This window comes from Cervus canadensis, chromosome 22 (genome assembly GCF_019320065.1).
Source record: "Cervus canadensis isolate Bull #8, Minnesota chromosome 22, ASM1932006v1, whole genome shotgun sequence".
NCBI classification, from domain to species: Eukaryota; Metazoa; Chordata; class Mammalia; order Artiodactyla; family Cervidae; genus Cervus; species Cervus canadensis.
In genome coordinates this window covers 12,230,985-12,253,618 of record NC_057407.1, presented here as the reverse complement: position 1 = coordinate 12,253,618, position 22,634 = coordinate 12,230,985, and the positions used below count along the sequence as shown (strand labels likewise).

The 22,634-nt window shown below is 46.1% G+C and overlaps 1 protein-coding gene and 1 non-coding gene across 4 annotated transcripts in view; one reads left to right on the top strand and one right to left on the bottom strand.

The window, feature by feature from the left end:
- Positions 1–60: 60 nt before the first annotated feature.
- NT5DC2 (5'-nucleotidase domain containing 2) overlaps positions 61–22,634 on the top strand; it is a 53,646-nt gene continuing 31,072 nt past the window's right edge. For 2 of the 3 annotated variants that reach the window (XM_043442545.1, XM_043442542.1), the window contains exon 1: positions 92–405. In XM_043442545.1, coding sequence (XP_043298480.1) covers positions 171–405 — 235 coding nt within the window. In that variant the 5' untranslated portion in view covers positions 92–170. Of the gene's footprint in view, positions 406–22,634 lie in introns of all 3 variants that reach the window. The other variant, XM_043442544.1, reaches the window with a different exon arrangement.
- LOC122425250 lies at positions 15,785–15,891 on the bottom strand. Its single transcript, XR_006264786.1, has one exon. It is a non-coding gene; the product is annotated as a U6 spliceosomal RNA (small nuclear RNA).

Below are 22,634 nucleotides of genomic sequence, written 5' to 3'. Positions count from 1 at the left end.
TCCCGCCCCGCCGGGGCCGAGGGGCGCGCCCATTGGCGGCCGGGCTCCGCGCGCCGCGCCCATTGGCCGGCCGCCGTGAGGGAGCACGAGGCCACCGTGGCGGGCGCGCAGTCGGAGGGGCGGCGGACTGGCCTGAGGGCCGAGGGCTGCGCGGGCGGCGCGCAGCGGGCATGGCGGGTGCGGGGTTGCGGGCGGCCGCTCGGCGCTGGCTGCCGCGCCGAGACCACGGCGGGCTGCGAGCCTCCTCGTCCTCGCCCTCCTGCCCTGGTTGCGGCCCCCCGGGGCCCGGCGCCCACTGCCCGGGCGCCCCGCGTTCCGCGCCCGCCCCGGCGCCGGCCGGCGGCGCCGCCGAGCCCAGCGCACACCTGTGGGCTCGATACCAAGACATGCGGAGACTGGTGCACGGTAAGTGAGCCCGAGCGGGCGGAGCGTCGGGGATGTAGCCCGAGCGGCGGACCCGCTTGCGAGTCGTCCGGGACACGCCGCTCCTCGGGGGAAGAAGCGCGGTGGTGGGGCTCGCCTGAGCTCCTGAGCCCCAAGGCCCGGCTGCCCTTCGGGCGAGACTCGGGCGGGTGGTCCTGGGGACGCTTGGAGGCGGGCGGGCGCGCGCTCGGTTTGTTCCTCCGCAGGTTCTCAGCAGCTCCGGGGTTCCTGGAGCGGCCGCCGGAAGGCGGGACCCCGCCGTCTTTCCTCAGAGCCCCGCCGAAGCGGAAACGCCCCCAGCCCCTTGTTCTCGGCGGGGCCCTTAGTTGGGGCGGGAGTACTGGGGACAAAGCCAGCCAGCCGACGGCGCTGGCCGGAGCGGACTCGGAGGGACTCTCGACCCAAAGATGCTGACTGGACTCTTCGGACGTCTCTAGAGTCCGGCCCTCTCTGTCTAGGAGGAGAAGGCGTTGTTTGAGAAACAACCCCAAGTCGTCCAAAGAGTTGCTGCTTTCTCGGTCAGGGCACTTGCTCCTCCGTGCTCTCTCCCTCGGCGAAACGGGCAGATGAGGCCCCGGAGCGCCCCGGTGAGGCCAGCGGGCGGAGAGCGCTGGAGGTCTGTCCTGGTGTCGGGAGCCCTGCCTCTGCAGCGGACAGATGTGGTTGGCTCCGGGCCCTATCGCTGGCCACCTGGGTGGCGCTCAGCGAGCCTCTCCCTCGCGGACCCTCGGGTTACATCGGAAAACACAGGCCTGCTGGGGCCCCTGTCTCAGGGTTGCGGCGGTGACTCGGAAAGAGGCCAAGAAGGGACAGGGGAGCTTCCGCAGGAGCCCCCCCCCTCCCCCCCGGGAGTGACGCGGATTTTGTTGTCGGTAAGGGCAAACGTGGTCCTGTCTGGAAGATTCCAAGTGACCGAACTGAGGCTTCCGCTCCGGCGGTGTGGAGGCCTGGGAGTGCTGGGTGGGCAGGACTCACCTCTTGAGAAGCTGAGGCAGAAGAAAACCCTGAGAAACGGTGGTTTTGAAGTCCTTGGTCCTCTCTGAGGAAGGTCCCTACCTTCCCCGCTACTGGACAGAGCACTCCCGGGGTGCTGTGTGCGGAGATGTCTTTGCTCTGGGCCTCAGAGAGGACCTTCTGTACAGCCACCTGAGAAGCCTGTTTTTTGTGTGTGGCAGAGAGACAGAGGGAGGTCTAGTGGGCTTTAGCTCTCCAGGGCCTACCTGAATCTTCAGATCTTCTCAGAGACCCCCAAGCTCCCCTTGATGTGATAAGGACAAGGTCATTTCCAAGTTGCCCTGGTGAGTGCCAGGATGAACCAGCCTTATGCTCCTCCTTCCTAACTCTCCCCTTCTGGCTGGGTTTTCTGGGGAGCGATTCTGGACACTGAGGCATGCGGATCCTGCCAGTTGCTTCTGACTCTGTGACCCCATGAACTAGCCTGCCAGGCTTGTCTGTCTGTGGCATTTCCCAGGCAAGAATATTGGAGTGGGTTGCCATTCCCTCCTCCAGGGGATCTTCCGGACCCAGGGATCAAACCCGTGTCTCCTAGTCTCCTGAATTGCAAGCGGTTTCTTTACCGCTGAGCCTGCGGGGAAGCCCCCAGAGGCATGCTGATGCCTGTGGGCAAAATTTTGTCTGGGAGCCAGGTCCCAGGCAAGCCCCCTCAACCCTGGCCTCAGTGCGGCGACACTGGAAGGCTAGGCCACGGGGCACAGTGATTGAAACCAGCGGGGTGACCTGAATTTAAATCTCAACTCCACGGCCTACTGCTAGATGGGTTGGAGGAAGTGACTATCTCCCTAAACTCTGATTTCTTCGTCTGGATGATGGAGGAATCAGTGTGACCTCCTCATGGAATTGGAGTGGAGACTGAGCAAGAGGAGGCTCTAAGGCAGGTGTCCATAGCCTCCGGGATGTAACGCCTGATGATCTGGAGATTATGTCTTAATAGAAATAAAGTACATAATAGACGTAATGTGCTTGAATCATCTCGAAACCATCCCCCCACCCCCAACCCGTCCATGAAAAAATTATCCCTGGTGCCAAAAAGATTGAGGACCCAGAAGCAGCAGGAGAATGGCCCCCATGAGTGAGTCTCATGGCTGCCATGGGGAAGGGGTGGCCTGGAAGCTGGGCCTGCACAGTGAGACCAGTGAACTTGGGGGGCTGGTACAAGGGGAAGTGTGTATCTTCACCTGGCTCTCTGCACCACTGCAGCCTTGTGGAAGAAACTGGGACTTTGTGGGACCCAGACCTATGGTTTTCTCACCGTAGAAGCTGGGTCTCAGGAGCCTTGGTCTGTGGGCTGCTTCCCCATCCTCCTTTGTTCCTGGGAGGATTGTCCATCCCTGGGAACATCCTCTGGGGCAGAGGTGAAAGCCTGAATTTGGCCAGAAGTCAGTGCCAGCAAGGGGCTGCACTGCCAAGCAGACCTCTCCCCCCCAGGGAACTACTAGACTTTGTACTGAGAGTCACAGTTGACACCCAGGAACTCGGGACCGTTGGGAAGGGATGTTGCAGAAGCGCTTAGCTTCCAAGAGAGCTGCAGGCAGCTGGGTCTCCTGTGTACCCAGGTGAGGAGTGTTCCATCTGCACCCACGAGTCTGGAGCGGCTGCTCCACCAGGCCCCAGGGCCACGAGAGGAACCAGCCACACCTGTTCCCCCACCCACGTGCTGTGCTGGGCTCCAAAGGACAAGGGGTGGGGGTGGACACCTTGTTCCTTAGGGGCCTCCAAGGCGAATATCTGCTGCTTGGCCACAGGCGTCTGCTTCGAATCACAGCTGGTTGTGTCTGAGACAGAAATTAATTCCCTGGAGGCCTGGGCTGTTTGGGCCTCAGCCATGGGCTAGAGGTCTCAGGAACCGGGCCACCTGGAGGCCCCAGAAGGCACCCTGTGTGTGCTCCTAGTCCTGCCTGCTCCCCTCTGACCCCCTGCAAACCCTGTTTCTTTGAGGGAAATCGAGGTCAGGAGGTATGGGCTCCATAGGGGCATTGCCCATTTAATCCTACATTTGCCGAGGGTCCAGGCAAGAATGCTGCCCAGAGCATGTTCTGTGGGACTCTCCTATTTATTCTGTAGTTTGATACCATTTTTATTTCCCCTTTAGACACAAGGAAACTGAGGCCCAAAATGTAAGGTGAGGTGATTTTCCTGAGGTCACAAGCCAGAGAGGGCTTGGTTTTCTCTCTCACCTCAAAGCCCGTGCCCTTTCCTCACCCACCTCCCCGTCTGCACAAATAGGGGGGCTAAGGCAAACAAGTCCGGGAATCCTCAGCCCCTTGGGAGTAGCCAGGGGACGGGGTGGCTCTGACTGTGTCCTCAGTGGCCCAGAACCCATCACACACGTCCCCCCTGTCGTAATTAGCAATGTTCTGTGGCTGCTGAAAATTCAGCCTCTGTGCACTGGTGCCAGATCAAATCTCGGAGACAATTCTGGGTGAAGTAGAAAAGATTAGCTTTATTGCTTTACCAGGCAAGGTTCCAGCAGGTTCCTGCATCGAAATACAATCTCCCAACGTGGGAGGAATCACTGAGGAGTTTTAATAACAATGGTTCTAGACTGGGGCTCCTGTTAAGATTAGGGTGTGTGCAGGGTCTGCGCTCATTTAATCTCAGGGGGCTCCCACTTTTGTTATTATTTATTTATTTGGCTGCAGCGGGTCTTAGTTGCATCACGTGCGATATTTTGTTCAGGCAAATGGACTCTAGTTGTGGTGTCCAGGCTTCAGTATTTGGGGCACATGGCCTTAGTTACTCCAAGACATGTGGGATCTTAGTTCCCCAATCAGGGATCGAACCCAGCATTGCAAGGTGAATTCTTAACCCCTGGACCACCAGGGACGTCCCAATCTCCTACTCTTGATGAGTTTCTCTGGTTCCTCAAATCTTGGCTCAGGTAGTTTCTTGACTGTTCCTCCCCTGTCTCTGCATCCTTTTTCTTCCCAGCAAGTGACTGTTTGAATCTCTATTTGGAAATCAGAGAAGGTCGTGCTGGCTGGAGCCTCTTCCCTCCAAACAAGAAACGGGGGACAGAAAGGATTCCCTGCTCAGAACCTCCGCAAGACTCTCCCCCTTTCACTCCTCAATCTTCCTTTTTTTTTCCTACTGGCATATAATGCTGAACAATGCTGTGTTAGTTTCTGGTGAACACCAAAGTGAATCAGCTGTGTATGTACATTTATCCCCTCCATCATGGACCTCCCTCCCACCTCCATCCACATCTCACCCAAATGTGTCATCTCAGAGCTGAGATCCGTGTACCATACAGGAGGTCCCCACTGCCCATCCATTTTACACATGTTAGTATATATATGCCAGTCCTAATCTCCAGTTCGTCCCACACTGCCCTTTCCACGTGTGTCCACATGTTTCTTCTCTGCATTGCATCTCTATTGCTGTCCTGAAGATAGCTTCATCTCTACCATTTTTCTGGGTCAGGAAGATCCTCTGGAGAAGGGAATGGCTACCCACTCCAGTATTCTTGCCTAGAGAGTTCTATGGATAGAGGAGCCTGGCAGGCTATGGTCCATGGGGTCACAAAGAGCTGGAAACAACTGAGAACTAACACACACACACACACTACCATTTTTCTAGATTCCACATATTTGTCTTAATACACAGGATTTGTTTTTCTAACTTCCTTCACTCTATATGACAGATGTTAGATCCGCCCACTTGTCTACAGAAGACCTTGTTTCACTCTATTTAGTGGTGGCGCCACTTCCCAGGTGGTGCAGTGGTAAAAGAATCCCCCTGCCAGCGTAGGCCATCCAAGAGGTGCGGGTTCGGCTCCGGGTCAGGAAGATCTCCTAGAGGAGGAAGTGGCAACCCCCTCGAGTATTCTTGCCTGAAAGATTCCATGGACAGAGAGACCTGGTAGGCTACAGCCTATGGGGACGCAAGAGTCAGCCACAACTGAGCATTCCATTGTGTATGTGTATATATGTACATTGTATATATTGTATGTATATATATATATACATTGTATATGTGTGTATACACAATATATACATTGTATATATGTATGTATACAGCTTCATCTTTCCATAGACAGTTAGGTCTCCACATTCTGCCTGTTATAAATACTGCTGCAGTGAATATCTGGATACATGTGTTATTTTGAACTGTGGTTTTCTCAGGGTATATGCCCAGTCATGGGATTCCTGGTGGTATGGTAGTTCTATTTGTAGTTTTTTAAGGAACTGCCACACCATTCTCCATGGTGGCTATACCAATTTGCATCCCTACAACAGTGCAAGAAGATTCCTGTTTTTTCCACAGCCTCTGCAGCATTTATTGTGTGTAGACTTTCTGATGGTGGCCGCTTTGACTGGTGTGAGGTGATGCCATATGGTGGTTTTGATTTGTGTTGCTTTAAACACACATCTCTTGCTGTGTCTGCACATCTGCTCTCTACCTCAGCATGTCTGGTCCTGCTCTACAGATGGGTTCATCTGTAACATTTTTCTAGATTCCATATATATGTGCATTAATCCACGGTATTTGTTTTACCTGACTTCCTTCACTCTGTATGACACCTCTAGACCCACCCACATCCCGACAGGTGACCCAGTTTTGTTCCATTTTACTGCTGAGCAGTATTCCATTGTATATATGTACTGCATCTTTGTTTTAATTGGAGGATAATTGGTTTCCAATGTTGTGTTGGCTTCTGTTGTACATCAGCGTGAATTGGCGGTAAGTATGCATGTATCCCTTCCCTCTTGAGCCTCCGTCTGACCCCTCTGGGTGTCCACAGAGCGCCGAGCTGAGCTCCCTGTGTTACACAGCAGCTTCCCACCAGCTGTCCATCGTACACCTGGAGGTTTATCCATTTCCCTCTTCTTTCAGTTCACTCCACCCGCTCCTTCGCCTGCTGTGTCTACAAATTTGTTCTCTGTCTGTGTCACAATTCCTGCCCTGCAAGTAGGTTCATCTGTACTGTTGTTCTAGATTCCAAATATATGTTAAAATATGAGACTTGTTTTTCTCTTTCTGACTTACTTCACTCTTTATGACGTACACTGGATTCGTCTACATCATTGCAAGTGACCCAATTTCCTTCCTTTTTATGGCTGAGTAATATTCATTTCCGTATTATGTACCACAATTTCTTTATCCATTCATGTTTCCCTAGACAGGTGGTTTCCACATCCTGGCTATTGTAAATACTGCTGCATTTAACATTGGGATACATGTGTCCTTTTGAATTACGATTTTCTAGGGTATATGCCCAGTCGTTGGGTGGATGGGTGCTGTGATAGTTCTTTCTATAGTCTTTTAAGGAACCTCCATACCATTCTCCATAGTGGCTTTACCAGTTTACATTCCTACTAACAGTGTGAGAGGGTTCTCTTCTCCACACCCTCTGCAGCATTTATTTGTAGATTTTTAGGTGATGGCCATTGTGACAGGTGTGAGGTGATATCTCACTGTAGTTTTGATTTGCATTTCTCTAATAATTCATGATAAGCATCTTCACATCTGCTTCTCAGCCATCTGTATATCTACCTTGAGAGGTGTCTGTTTAGGTTTTTTGGTTTGTTTTTTGGATATTGAGCTCCATGAGCTGTTTGTGTATTTTGGCGAGTATTTTATCATCTGAAAATATTTTCTCCCATTTTTTTTTTAAAACTTTTCAATGGAAAAGTAACTACGGTGTAATTAGTTTCTGCTGTACAACAGTGTCAGTCAGCTGTAAGTGTACATATATCCCCTCTGCCTTGAGTCTCCCACCCTCACCACCCCACCCCTCCTGATCTTCACAGAGCCCCGAGCCGAGTGTCCTGTGGGATCCTGCAGCTTCCCGCTAGCTGTCCGTTTCACACGTGGTAGTGGACGTATCAGGGCTCCTCTGTCAGCGTGCCCCACCCTCTCCTTCCCCGAGTGTGTTCACGTGCCCATTCTCTACACCTGTGGCTCTTTGTGTTGTTTTTGGTGTTCAGTCGCTAAGTTCTGTCCGCTAAGTCTTTGCAACCCCATGGATTGCAGCATGCCAGGCTTTCCTGTCCTTCACTGTCTCTCCTGGAGTTTGCTCAGACTCATCCGTTAGGTTGGTAGTGCCATCCAACCATCTCATCCTCTGTCGTCCCCGTCTCCTCCTGCCCTCAGTCTTTCCCAGCAGCAGGGTCTTTTCCAATGATTCAGCTCTTTGAATCAGGTGGTCAGAATATTGGAGCTTCAGCATCAGTCCTTCCACTGACTATTCAAGGCTGATTTCCTTTAGAATTAACTGGCTCAATCTCTTTGCTGTCCAGGGACTCTCAGGAATCTTGTCCAGCAGCACAATTTGAAAGCATCAGTTCTTTGGTGCTCAGTCTTCTTTATGGTCCAGCTCTCACATCCGTACGTGACTACTGGAAACACCATAGCTTTGACTTTGTCAGCAAAGTATGTCTCTGCTTTTTAATATGCTGTCTAGGTTTGTCATAGCTTTTCTTCCAAGCAGCAAGTGTCTTAATTTCATGGCTTCAGTCACTGTCCACAGTAATTTTGGAATCCAAGAATATAAAATCTGCTACTGTTTCCACTTTTCCCCCATCTATTTGCCATGAAGTGATGGGACTAGAGGCTATGATCTTAGCTTTTTGAATGTTGAGTTTAAATCCAGCTTTTTCTCTCTTCTCTTTCACTTTCCCTTTCTGCCATTAGTGTGGTGTCATCTGCATACCTGGGGTTATTGATATTTCTCCTGGTAATCTTGATTCCAGCTTGTGATTCATGTAGCCAGGCATTTCCCATGAGGTACTCTGTGTGTAAATTAAATAAGCAGTGTGACAATATACAGCCTTGACGTACTCCTTTCCCAATTTTGAACCAGTCTGTTGTTCCATGTCTGTTTCTAACTGTTGCTTCTTGACCTGTATACAGGTTTCTCAGGAGGCAGGTAAGGTGGTCTGGTCTTCCCATGTCTTTAAGAATTTTCCACTGTTTATTGGCATTCACACTGTCAAAGGCCATTTTAGCATGGCTCTATTCCTACCCTACAAATAGGTTCATCTGTAATACTAGTTCTAGAGTCCACATGTATGTGTTATATATACATATATATAACATAATATGATACATTTATAATATATTTCTCTTTCTGGTGTATTCACTCTATATGACAGCACTGTGCCCATCCACATCTTTACAAATGACCCAATATCCTTCCTTTTTATGGTTGAGTAATATTCCATTGTGTGTACAAATCACATTTTTTAAATTTATTCTTAATTGGAGTATAATTGCTTTCCAGTGTCATATTGGTTTCTGCTCCACATCAGTGAGAATCAGCTGTAAGTACACATGTATCTCCTCTGTCTGGAGCCTGCCTCCCACCCAAGCCCTGTCCCTGCCCCTCTAGGTCATCACTGAGCAGAGAACTGAACTCCTCTGTCCTACAGCGGCTTCCGCCTTGATCTCTATTTTAGACATGACAGTGTAGAAATGTCAAGGCTAGTTTCTCAGTTCACCCCACTGTCTCCTTCCTTGCCTGTGTCCGCAAGTTCATTCTTTACATCTGCTGCCCTATCGCTGCCCAGAAAATAGGTTCATCTGCATCATTTTTTTAGATTCCACATATATGTGTTAATATACGGTATTTCTTTTGTCTTTCTGACTGACGTGGCTCTATATGACAGCTCTGGGTCCATCCACATTTCTACAAATGACATGATTATGTTCCTTTTTTTATGACTAATTTATGATTGTGTATATATGTACGACATTTTTTTAAAATTTTATTTCTTTTCAGCTGGTATATAAACGTGACACAGAATTGTTAGTTTCCGCTGCCCAACAAGGTGGATCAACTAAAAGTATACGTGCATCCCCGCCTCGCGAGCCTCCCACCCCTGTGGTTTTCACAGAGCACCAAACAGCTCTGTGCGTATTCGCCAGCTGCCTGTTTGCTGTTTATTTTTGACACGTATTTTATCCATGTCCTTGCTACTCTTTCAGTTTGCCCACCCCCTTATTCCCCTGCTGGGAGCACAAATTCATCCTCTTTCTTTGTCTCTGTTCCTGCCCTGCAGGTAGGTTCATCTGTACCTTTCTTCTAGTTTCTACGTATGTTTGTTAGTATATGATATTTGTTTCTCTCTGACTTACTTCACTCTGTATGACATACTCTAGGCTCATCTACATCTCTGCCAAGTGACCCCATTTTGTTCCTTTTAACGCCGAGTAGTATCCCTTTGTACGTGGGAACCACAGCTGCTTTATCCGTTCATGTGTTGACAGCCTTTAGGTTGTGTCCATGGCCTGGCTCTTGTACGTTGTACTGCGGTGAGTGTCATTTTGAATTATTGTTTTCTCAGGATATATGCCCAGTCTTAAATTTCTGGATCATATGTAGTTCTGTTTATGGTTTTTTAAGCAACCTTTACTATTCTTCATACTGACTGTATCAATTTACATTCCCATCAACAGTGCAAGAGGGTGCCCTTCTCTCCACATCCTCTTCAGCCTTAATTGTTTATGGGTTTTTTTTTTTTTGACAATGAGCTATTCTGACCTGTGTGAGGTGATGCCTCATTGTAGTTTTGATGTGTATTTCTGTAGTAATTTGCAGTGTTGAGCATCTTTTCACGTGCTTCTCAGCTATCCGTATGTCTTCTTCGGAGAGAGGTCTACTTAGGTCTTCCTCCCATTTTTAGATCCAGTTGTTTGATTTTTGGATATTGAGCTCCACTACCTCCTTGTATATTTTGGATGTTGATTCTTCATCCGTTGCTTCATTAACAAATATTCTCCCCCCTTTTTTTTAGTTTCAGTTGGACTCTAGTTGTTTACGTTGTTTTCGTGTCTCCTATACGGCTGTATGAATCAGCTGTAACTGTACACACATCCCTTCTTTCTTAAGCCCCACTCCCTCCCTCACGATCCCACCCCTGTGGATCATCACGGAGCACCAAGGTGAGCTCCCGTGGCGCACTGGCGCGCCCCACCGGCTCCCTGCGTGACGCGTGATGCGTATGTGTCCGGGCCGCACACCCTCTGCTTCTCCCCTTGTGTCCACCTGTCCATTCTGTATGTCGGTGGCACTGTTTCTGCCCTGAAAATAGGTTAATCTGTGACATTGTTTCTAGAGTCCACATATATGTGTTCACATATGATATTTTTCTTTCTGATTTATTCACTCTGTATGGCAACACTAGGTCTATCCATATCCCTACAAATGACCCAGTTTCCTTCATTTTTATGACTAATACTCCACTGTATATACGTACCACATTTTTTACATTTATTTTGAATTGGAGGATAATTGCTTTCCAATGCTGTGTTCATCTCTTCTGCACATCAGCATGAATCAGCTGTAAGTACACATATGTCTCCTTGCTCTGGGGCCTCCCTCTCACACCCCTGACTCTCAGCCCACTAGGTCACCAAAGAGCCGTGTGCTGGGCGCCCCATGACCGCGGCTTCCCAGAGCTTTCTGTTTTACACGCGGCAGTGTGTCCATGTCAGTGCTGCTCCGTCAGTTCACTCCGCCCTCCTTCCCCTGCTGTGTGCACACATTCGTTCTTTCTCTGCATCTCTGTTCCTGCCCAGCATGTAGATTCGTCGGTACCGCTTTTCTCGATTCCAGTTTTATGTGTTAATATAGGATATTTGTTTTTCTGTTTTCACTCCTCATGATGTACACTAGGTTCATCTACATCACTACAAGTGACCCAATTTCCTTCCCTTTTATGGCTGAGTAATATTCCATTGCATATATATGTACCATAACTTCTTTATCCATTCATGTTTTGCTAGACAGGTTATTTCCACAACCTGACTATTGTAAATACTGCTGCAGTGAATATTGGGATATGTTTGTCCTTTTGAATTACGGTTTTCTCACATGTCCTGCTGTGAGCTCGCTGGGTGGTGTGGTCCTTCTCTTGATAGTTTTTGTAACCTACCTACCATTCTCCATGGTGGCTTTAGCAGTTTACATTCCCCCAGCAGTGCAGGAAGCCTCTCTTTTCCACACACTCTGTAGCACTTCCTCTGTATAGATTTTTTGATGATGGCCATTCTGACAGATGTGAGGTGATACTTCATTGTAGTTTTGATTTGCATTTTTCTAATAACTCTTAATGTTGAACATCTTTTTCATCCGCTTCTTGGCTGTCTCTATATCTGCTTTCAGAGATGTCCATTTAGATATTCCGGGCATTTTTTGATTAGGTTGTTTGTTTTTTGGATATGGAACTGCATGAGCTGTTTGTACATTTTGAAAATTAATCATTCGTGTGTTGTTACATTTGCAAATATTTTCTCCCTTTTTTTGTTCTGTTTTAGTTTTTGCTTGAAGTATGTTTTCTTTACAATGTCGTTGTTTTCTGCTGTGCAACAGTGTCGATCAGCTCTAAGTGTTCATGTTATCCCCCCTGTCTTGCGCCTCCGTCCCACCCTCACCACCCCACCCCTGCTGATCTTCACAGAGCCCCGAGCCCGGCGTCCTGTGGGATCTGGCAGCTTCCCGCTAGCTGTCCGTTTCACACGTGGTAGTCTACACGTCTGTTCCTCTGTCAGCGTGCCCCACCCTCTCCTTCCCCGCGTGCCCCATAGAGAGGTTCATCTATAACACTACTTCTAGATTCCACATATATGTGTCACCTATGATATTTTTTTCTCTTTCGATTTGTTCACTCTGTATGACAGCACTAAGTCTGTCCACGTCTCTACACATGATCCAGTTTCCTTTGTTTTTATGGTTGAATAATATTCCATTGTATATACATACCACGTGTTTAAAATTTATTTTGAATTGGAGAATAATCGCTCTCCAGTGTTGTGTTGGTTTCTGCTGCACATCAAGGAGAATCATACATATACACACACACACATATATATATATCTTCCTCTGGCTACTCCCTCCCACCCCCTTCCCAGTCCCACCCATCTAGGTCATCACAGAGCAGAGAACTGAGCTCCCTTGGTTGTATAGCAGCTTCCCATTAGATTTCTGTGTTGTACATGACCATGTATATATGTCAAGGCTATAGTTGCTCAATTAACCCCACCCTCTCCTTCCTGGACTATTTCAACAAGTTCCTTCTATATGTCTGCAGCTCTATTCCTGCTCTGAAAATCAGTTCTTCTGTATCATTTTTCTGGGTTCCCCATATAAGTATTAAGATATGATATTTTCTTTTGTCTTTTCGGACTGACTTCACTCCGTATGACAGCTCCAAGTCCATATTTCTACAAATTACACCAATTTTATTCCTTTTTGTGGCTGAATAATTTTCCTTTGCGCATATATACACACACACACACACCCCGCTTCGTTTTTTTTTTTTAATGTATTTGTTTTCAGTTGGTGTAGAATTGCTTTACAATGTTGTTAGTTTCTGCTATAGAACAAGGTGGATCAACTATAAGTGTGTGTGTATATATATATCCCCTTTCATGACCCTCCCTCCTACCATCACCATCCCACCCCTTTTGGTTTTCACAGTGTACCAAACTGTGTTATCCAGCAGCTTCTCATTAGCTTTGTATTTTTTACGTGATAGTTTATCCATATCAGCGCTTCCCTTCCAATTCACCCCACCCTCTTCTTCCCTCACTATGCGTACAAATTTGTTGTCTTTCTTCGTCCTTGTTCTTGCCTTGCATGTGGGTTCATCTATACCTTTTTTCTAGATTCCACATATGTGTGTTAATGTACGATATTTGTTTCTCTGTTTGACTTCACTCTGTTTGACATACTCTAGAGGCATCTACAAAACTACAAGTGATCCAGTTTCATTCCTTTTAATAGCTGTGTAACATTCCACTGTGTATATGTACCACAGTTTCTTTATCCATTCATCTGTTGACAGACTTTGAGATTGTTCCGTGTCCTGGCTTATAAATCATACTGCAGTGAACCTTGGGGTACAAGTGTCATTTTTAATCATGATTTTCTCAGGATATATGCCCAGTCGTGGGATTTCTGGATCATATTGTGGATCTAGTTGTAGTTGTTTAAGGAACCTCCGTATTGACTCTATCAGTTTACATTCCCAGCAACAGTGCAAGAGGGCGCCCTTCTCTCCACACCTTCTTCAGCATTTATTGTTAGTGGATTTTTTTTTTCCTTTGGTGATGGGCCATTCTGACCCATATCATGTGGTACCTCATTGTAGTTTTAACTTGCATTTCTCTAATAATCTGTAACGTTGAGCATCTTTTCATGTGCTTCTCAGCTATCTGAGACATCTACTTTGGCCTTCCTCCCATTTTTAGATCTGGTTGTTTGCTTTTGGATATTGAGCTCCACGATCTCCTTGTATGTTTTAGACAACGATTTGTTGTCCGTTGCTGCGTTTCCAAATAGCCCACCCCTCTTGTTTTTTCAGTTTTTGGTCAGAGTCCAGTCACTTCCAATGTTTTGTTGGTTTCTGATGTGCAGCAGTATGCATCGGCGATAAATAGACATCTGTCTCTTGCCTCTTCAGCCTGTCTCCTGTCCTTACCGTTCTGACCTCTTGGTCCTCACAGGACACCGAGCTGGCCTCCCTGGGGTGTATGGAGTCTCCAGCTCCCTGTTCTACACGCTGGTGTGTGTGCGGCGGTGGCTGTCTCAGCTCGCCGCACCCGCTCCTCCTCTCCTGTCTCACCTGTCTGTCCACTGGCACATCTGTTCTTGCCCTGCAGATCGACTGAAATCTGTTTCTAGGTTCCACATATATGTGTTCATGTCCTGCATTTTTTTCTCTTTCTGATTTATTCACTCTGTATGACAACATAGGTCTATCCACATCCCTTCAAGTGACCCAGTTGCCTTCCTTTTTATGACTAATATTCCACTGTGTATACATACCACAGTTTTTTATTTATTTTTAATTTGGAAGATAATTACTCTCCAGCGTTGCGCTGGATTCTGCTGTACCTCAGCGTGAATCAGCCGTAAGTACACGTACGTCTCCTCCCTCTGGAGCCTCCTCCCACACCCCGACTCTCACCCCACTGGTCCTCTCGGAGCAGCGCCGCGCCTCCTGTGCGTGCAGCAGCTTCCCGAAGCTCTCTGTTTTATGCGTGGTGGTTTATCCGTATTGGTGCTACTCTTTCAGTTCACTCCACAGTCTCCTCCCCACTGTGTTCTCCCTTTGCGTCTCTCTCCCTGCCCAGCATGTAGATTCATCTATGCCAGTTTTCTAGATTCCAATTATATGTGTTAATATATGATATTTGTTTTTCTCTGTGACTTACCTCACTCTTTATGATGTACACTAGGATCATCTATATCACGACAAGTGACCCAATTTCCTTCCTTTTTATGGTTGAGTAATATGCCATTCTATATATGTACCACAACTTCTTTATCCATTTGTGTTTCCTGATGGCTCAGATGATTAAAAAAAAAAAAAAATTCCTCCTGCAGTGCAAGAGACTTTGGTTCAAACCCTGGGTTGGGAAGATCCTCTGGAAGAGGGCATGGCAAGCCACTCTAGTATTCTTGCCTGGAGAATTCCATGGACAGAGGAGCCTGGCGGGCTACAGTCCATGGGGTTTGCAAAGAGTTGGACATGAATGAGCGACTGACACTTTGACTTCACATAGACAGGTTATTTCCACATCCTGGCTATTGTGAATACTGTAGCAGTGAGTATTGGGATACATGTGTCCTTTCAAATTATGGCTTTCTCAGGTTATGTGCCCAGTCGCGGGATTGCTGGGTGCTGTGATAGTTCTACTTATAGTTATTTTAGTAACCTGCATACCATTTTCCATAGTGGCTGTACCAGTTTTCTTTCTGACCGAAATGCAAGACGGTTCTCTTTCCTGCACCCTCTTCAGCATTTACTGTGTGTAGATGTCTTCATTGTGGTTCTGAGCATCACTCATCTACTTCTCGGTCATCTGCATATCTGCCTTCTGTCAGTTCAGTCGCTCAGTTGGGTCCGACTCTCTGCGACCCCATGGACTGCAGCACGCCAGACTTCCCTGTCCATCACCAGCTCACGGAGTCCATTGCGTCAGTGATGCTATCCAACCATCTCATCCTCTGTTGTCCCCTTCTCCCACCTTCAATCTTTCCCAGCATCAGCACTTTTCCCAGTGAATCAGTTCGTCGCATCAGGTGGCCAAAGTATTGGAGTTTCAGCTTCAGCATCAGTCCTTCCAGTGAATATTCAGGACTGATTTCCTTTAGGATTGACTGGTTTGATCTCCTTCTCCAAGAATCCTCTCCAACACCACAGTTCAAAAGCATCAATTCTTCGGCACTCAGCTTGCTTTATAGTCCAGCTCTCACATCCATACATGACTACTAGAAAAACCATAGCTTTGACTAGATGGACCTTTGTCGGCAAAGTAATGTCTCTGCTTTTTTTTGTTTTTTTTTTTTTTGCACTGTGCAGCTTTATTAACCATTCAAGTACAGTAGTGTCTGAAAAATATGGAACGCTTCACGAATTTGTGTGTCATCCTTGCGCAGGGGCCATGCTAATCTTCTCTGTATCGTTCCAATTTTAGTATATGTGCTGCCGAAGCGAGCACTGTCTCTGCTTTTTAATATGCTGCCTACATTGGTCATAGCTTTTCTTCCAAGAGCAACGTCTTTGAATTTCGTAGCTGCAGTCACCATGTGCAATGATTTTGGAGACCCCAAAAATAAAGTCTCTCACTGTTTCCATTGTTTCCCCATCTGTTTGCCATGAAGTGATAGGACCAGATGCCAGGATCTTAGTTTTCTCAAAGTTGAGTTTTAAGCCAACTTTTTAACTCTCCTCTTTCACTTTCATCAAGAGACTCTAGTTCTTCTTCACCTTCTGCCATGAGGGTGGTGTCATCTGCTTATCTGAGGTTATTGGTATTTCTCCTTGCAATCTTGATTCCAGCTTGTGCTTCCTCCAGCCCGGCATGTCGCATGATGTACTCTGCATAGAAGTTAAATAAGCAGGGTTACAATATACAGCCTTGACGTACTCCTTTCCCCATTTGGAATCAGTCTGTTGTTCATGCCCAGTTCTAACTCTTGCTTCTTGACCTGCATACAGATTTTTCAGGAGGCAAATAAGGTGGTCTGGTATTCCCAACTCTTGAAGAATTTTCCACAGTTTGTTGTGATTAACACAGTCAAAGACTTTGGAATAGTCAATAAAGCAGAAGTAGATGTTTTTCTGGAACTCTGTTGCTTTTTTGGTGATCCAGCGGATGTTGGCAATTTGATCTGTAATTCCTCTACCTTTTCTAAATCCAGCTTGAACATCTGGAAGTTGTTGAAGCCTGACTTGGAGAATTTTGAGCATTACTTTGCTAGTTTGTTAGATGAGTGCAATTGTGCAGTAGTTTGAACATTCTTTGGCATTGCCTTTCTTTGGGATTGGAATGAAAACTGACCTTGTCCAGTCCTGTGGCCACTGCTGAGTTTTGCAAATTTGCTGGCATATTGAGTGCAGCACTTTGACAGCATTATCTTTCAGGACTTGAAATAGCTCAGCTGGAATTCCATCACCCCCACTAGCTTTGTTCGTAGTGATGCTTCCTAAGGCCCACTTGACTTGGCATTCCAGGATGTCTGGCTCTGGGTGAGTGATCACACCATCATGGTTATCTAGGTCATAAAGATCTTTTTGATATAGGTCTTCTGTGTATTTTGCTACCTCTTCTTAGTATCTTCTGCTACTTTGAGAGATGTCTACTCGGCCTTTTGGCCATTTTTTATTAGGTGGTTTGTTTTTTGAATATTGAGCTCCATGAGCTGTTTGTATATTTTGGAGAGTAATCATTTGTGTGTTATAACATTTGCATATATTTTTTCTCATTCTTTTGTTGTTTTAGTTTTCAGTTAGAGTATAATTGCTTTAGAGAGTTGCTTGTTTCTGCCGTACAACAGTGTCAGCCGGTTAAAAGTGTACATGTGTCCCCCCTGTCTTGAGCCTCCCTCCCACCCTCAGCGTCCTGCCCTCTTGGTCATCACAGAGCATGAAGCTGAGCTTTCTGTGATATCCGGCAGCCTTCTAGTAGCTCTCTTTTACACGTAGTATCGTGTGTATGTCAGTGCTACTCTCAGTTCTTCACGTTCTCCTTCCACCAATGTGTCACAAGTCCATTTTCTACAGCTGTGTTTCTCTTCTTGCCCTGATTATAGGTTCATCTATACCGTTTCCTAGATTCCACATATGTGTTAATATATGACATTTCCTTTTATTTCTGATTTAATTGACTCTGGTAACTCTGTGTCCATCAATCTCTCTCCAGGTGACAGTTACTTCTTTTTGTGGCTCATAATCTTCAGTTGTAAATAAGTACCACCTCTTTTTAAAATTTATTTTTAATCGAGGGATAAGTGCTTTACACTGCTGTTGGTTTCTGCTGTGCGTCGGCATGGTTTGGTTAAAAGTGTACACACAGGCCCTCCCTCTTGAGCCTGCGTCTCACCCCTGGAGGTTGTCGCGGAGCCTGGAGCTGGGCTCCCCACCGGCTGTCTGTGATACACGGGTACTTGTCCACGTCAGTGCGCCTCTTCCGTCTGCCCCTCGCTCCTTGTCGAACAAATCCACCGTGCGTGTCCGCAGCTCTCTTCCTGCCCTGCAGGCAGGTTCGTCTGTACTGCTTCTCCAGATTCCACAGAAGTCTGTTAATGTACGCTCTGCGTTTTTCTATTTCTGACTTCCTTCACTCTGCATGGCATGCTCTAGGTGCATCTACATCACGACAAGTGACCTGATTTTGTTCCATTTAGTGACTGAGTAGTTTTTCATTGTATATTTGTACCACATCATTTTTCAAATTTTATTTCTTTTCAATCGGAGTCTAATTGCATTAGAATGCTGTTCGCTTCTGCTGCACAACAGCGTGAATCAGCTCTAAGTGTACATCTGTGTCCTCCCTCCCGAGCCCCCTCCCGCTGTCAGCGTCCGACTCCTCTTGGTTTTCACAGCCCCCCGAGAGAGCCCCGTGTGCGGCATGGCTGTGTGGCTGTGTAGTTTTTACACGGTAGTTTATCCGTGTCAGTACTGCTACTTCAGTTTGCCCCACAGGCTCCTCCTACCCCTCTGTCCAGAAATTCGTTCTCTTTGTTTCTGAATTCCTGCCCTGAAAGAAGGTTCACCCATACCTTTTCTCTAGATTCCACATTGCACCTTTGTGGAATACCTTTTTTCACATTCCACCCCCGTGTGTTAATATACAGTATTTGTTTCTCTCTCTGACTTACTTCACTTTGTGTGACATAGTCTGGGTTCATCTTTGTCACTACAGGCAATCTAATTTCATTTTTAATGGCTGTATAATATTCCATTGTATATCTGTATCACAGTTTCCTTTGTTCATCTGTTGATAGACAGGATGTTTCCATGTACTGGCTACTGCAAATTGTACTGCAGTGAATATTGGGGTACATGTTTTGTTTTGAATTATGGCTTTCTCAGTGCATGTGTCGAATCATGAGATGATTGAATCATACGGTAGTTCTGTGTGTGGTTTTTTTAAGGATCCTGCATGCTATTCTCCTTACTGGCTACATCAGTTTATGTTTCCAGGAACAGTTGTAGGAGGGCACCTTTTTCTCCAGACCCTTTCCAGCATTTATTGTTTTTACATTTCTTTTTGATGATGGCCATGTTGATTGGTGTGTGGTGATGCCTCATTGTAGTTTGATTTGGATTTCTCTAGTAATTTGTCATGTTGGACATCTTTTCATGTGCTTCATGGCTAACTGTTTGTCTTTGGAGAGACGTCTACTTATGTCTTCCTCGAATTTTTAGATCTGTTTCTGTTTTTTGGATACTGAGCTCCATGATCTGCTTGTGTATGTCTGACCTTAATTCTTTGTCCTTTGCAGATATTTTCTCCCATTTTTTTTTTCACTGTGGAGTCCGATTACTTTACAATCTTGTGTTAGTTTCTGCAGTAAAGCAGCATGAATCATCTGTAAGTATGCATATATCCCTTCTCTCTTGAGCCTGCCTCCCACCCTCACCATCCCACCCTTCTTGATCTTCACCCATCACCGAGCTTAGCTCCCTGTGGTATCCGGCAGCTTCACTCTAGCTACTGTTTTACTCTTGGTAGTGTGAGTATGTCGGTGCTGCTCTTCCACTCACCCCATCGTCTCCTTTCCCCTCTGTGTGGAACTAATCTGTTATGGACATCTGTTACGTTCCTGCTCTGCAGGTACTGTCGTCTGTATGTCTTTTCTGTATTCCATGTCTCTGTGTGTTAATATGGGCTTCCCTTGTAGCACAGCTGGTAAAGAATCTGCCTGCGATGCAGGAAATCTTGGTTTGATTCCTGGGTCAGGAGGATCCCCAGGAGGAGGGAATGACCACCTACTCCATTGTTCTTGCCAGGAGAACCCCAAGGACAGGGGAGCCCGGTGGGCTGCAGTTCCTGGGGTGGCAAAGAGTCGGACACGACTGAAGTGACCAAGGGCAGCATGTTAGTATATTAACATAAACATTGTATGTTAATATACAGTGTTTGTTTTTTTCTTTCTGACTCTTAACTTCAGGCTTTCTCACTTACTCCAGGTTCATCTACATCTCTGCCAAGGGGCCCCGTCTCATTCTTTTTAATGGCTGAATAATAACTCCATTGTATGTATGTACCGCAGTTTCTTTATCCATTCATCTGTTGATAGACGCTGAGATTATTTCCCTGTTCTGGCTTGTAAATTGTACTGCAGTCAGCCTTGAGGTACTTGTGTCATTTTTAATTATGGTTTTCTCAGGATATATGCCCAGTCATGGAATTTCTGAATCATATTATAGTTCTGTTTACAGTTTTTTAAGGAACCTTCACATACTTCCTGTCTCAATTTATGTTCCCACCACCAATGTCAGAAGAGGGTGTCCTTTTCTCCATACCTTCTCCAGCACTTACTCTTTGTTGCTTTTGATGATGGCTCTTCTGACCTGTGTGAGGTGATGCCTCATTGTAGTTTTGATTTGCATTTCTCTAATAATCTGTAACATTAAGCATCTTTTCATGTGCTTCTCAGCTATCTGTGTGTCTTCTTTGGAGAGATGTCTACTTGGGTCTTCCTCCCATGTTTAGATCCTGTTGTTTGTTTTCGGATATTGAGCTCCACGATTGTATATTTTGGACATTGATTTTTTTTTTTTTTTTGGTCTGTTGCTTCATTTCCAAATATTTCCAGTTGGTTTTTTTTTTTTGCTCTTCAGTTAGATTCTAGTTGCTTTACAGGGTCTTGTTAGTTCCTCCTGTATGGCAGCATGAATCGGCTCTAAGTACACATGGGTCTCCTCTGGAGCCTCCCTCCCACGCCCCCGCCTGTCACCCCACCAGGCCGTCCCAGAGCAGTGTGGCGGGCTCCCTGTGTTGGACGGCAGCTTCCCGTCGCGCTCTGTTTTATACGTGGGCCTGTGTCCATTTCAGTGCTGTTCTTTGACTTCACTCCACCCTCTGCTTCCCCCGTTGTGCGTACAGATTTGTTCTCTATGTCTCTGTTCACTCTCTGCAGGTATGTTCATCTGTACTGCTTTTCTAGATTCCAGGTATATGTGTTTATATATGAAACTTGTTTTTCTCTTTCTGACTTACTTCACTCTATGACATACACTAGGTTCATCTATATCACTACAGGACCCGGTTTCCTTCCTTTTAGGGCTGAGTAATATTCCATTGTATGCATGTGCCGCGGCTTCTTTATCCATTCAGGTTTCCATAGATGGGTTGTTTCCACATCCTGGCTGTTGTAAATACTGAAGCAGTGAATACTGGGATGTATGTGTCCTTTTGGATTATGGTTTTCTCAGGTTGTATGCCCAGTCGTGAGATTGCTGGGTGCTGTGATAGTTCTCTTTATAGTTTTTTAAGTAACCTCCATACCATTGTCCACAGTGGCTGTACCAGTTTTACCTGCTGGATGGCATCGCTGACTTGATGGGCATGAGTTTGAATAAACTCCAGGAGTTTGTGATGGAAAGGGAGGCCTGGCGTGCTGCGATTCATGGGGTCGCAAAGAGTCGGACACGACTGAGCGACTGAACTGAACTGAACATTGTAAGAAGGTTCTCTTTTCCACACCCTCTACAGCATTTATTCTGTGTAGATTTTTTGATGAAGGCCATTGTGATAGGTGTGAGGTGATACCTCATTGTATTTCTCTAATAATTCATAATGTTGAGTATCTTTTTATCTGCTTCTTGGCCATCTGTATGTCTTCCTTGGAGAGTTCTCTATCAGGCCTTTTGGCCATTTTTTAAAAAAGATATTTATTTATTTGGCTGCACCAGGTCTTGGCTGTAGCATGTGGGGTCTAGTTCCCTGCCCTGGGATCAAATCACAGCCCCCTGTACTGGGAATGCAGAGTCATAGCCCCTGGACCACCAGAGAAGCCTCTCAGCCAGTGTTTGATTGGGTTGTTTGTTTTCTGAATATTGAGCTCCATGGGCTCTTTTATATATTTTGATTGTTTAAATTTTTTGTAATTTTTGTAATGTTAATTTTTTGTAATCAATTACCTAATTAGGTGACAAAACAGTCACTAATTTCTGGGTGGGTTTATCTCTGGGCTTTCTGTTCTGCACCACTGATCTGTGTTTTGTTTTTGTGCCATACCTAACTGTCATGATTAGTGTAGCCTTTTTTTTTTTTTTTTTTTTTAAATTTATTTTTGGCTACACTAGGTCTTCATTGCTGCGCATAGGTGCTCTCCAGTTGCAGCCAAGAGAGCTCCTCTCTAGTTGCAGTGGCTTCTCTCTCTTCAGGGCAAGGACTCTATAGAGTGCGGACTTCAGTGGTTGTGATGAACAGACTTAATGGTCCTTTGGCATGTGGGATCTTTTCTGGAACAGGGCTCGAACCTGTGTCTCCTGCATCGGCAGGCGGAATCTTAACCACTGGACCACAAGGGAAGGCTCTTGTAGCTTTGTAGTGCGGTCTGAAGTTGGGTGCCTGAATCCTCCAGTTTCATTTTTCTTTCTTAAGATGGGTTTGGCTATTTAGAGTCTTTTTTGTTTCCATACACATGGTAACATTTTTTGTTAAGAGTATCATTGTTAGTTTCATAGGGATTGTACTGAATCTGTAGAGTGTTCTGGGTAATATAATCATTTTCACTTTATTGTTCCAGTCAAGAACGTGGCATATATCTCCATCTGTGTCATCTTGATTTCATTTGTTAGTGTTTTATAGTTTTTTCAGTACAGGTTTTCTGCCTCCTTAGGTTTATTCCTAGGTATTTTATTCTTTTTGTTGCAGTGTTAAATAGGATTGTTTCCTTCATTTCTCTTACTGCAAGTTTTTGTTGGGGTGTGAGAATGCAAGAGATT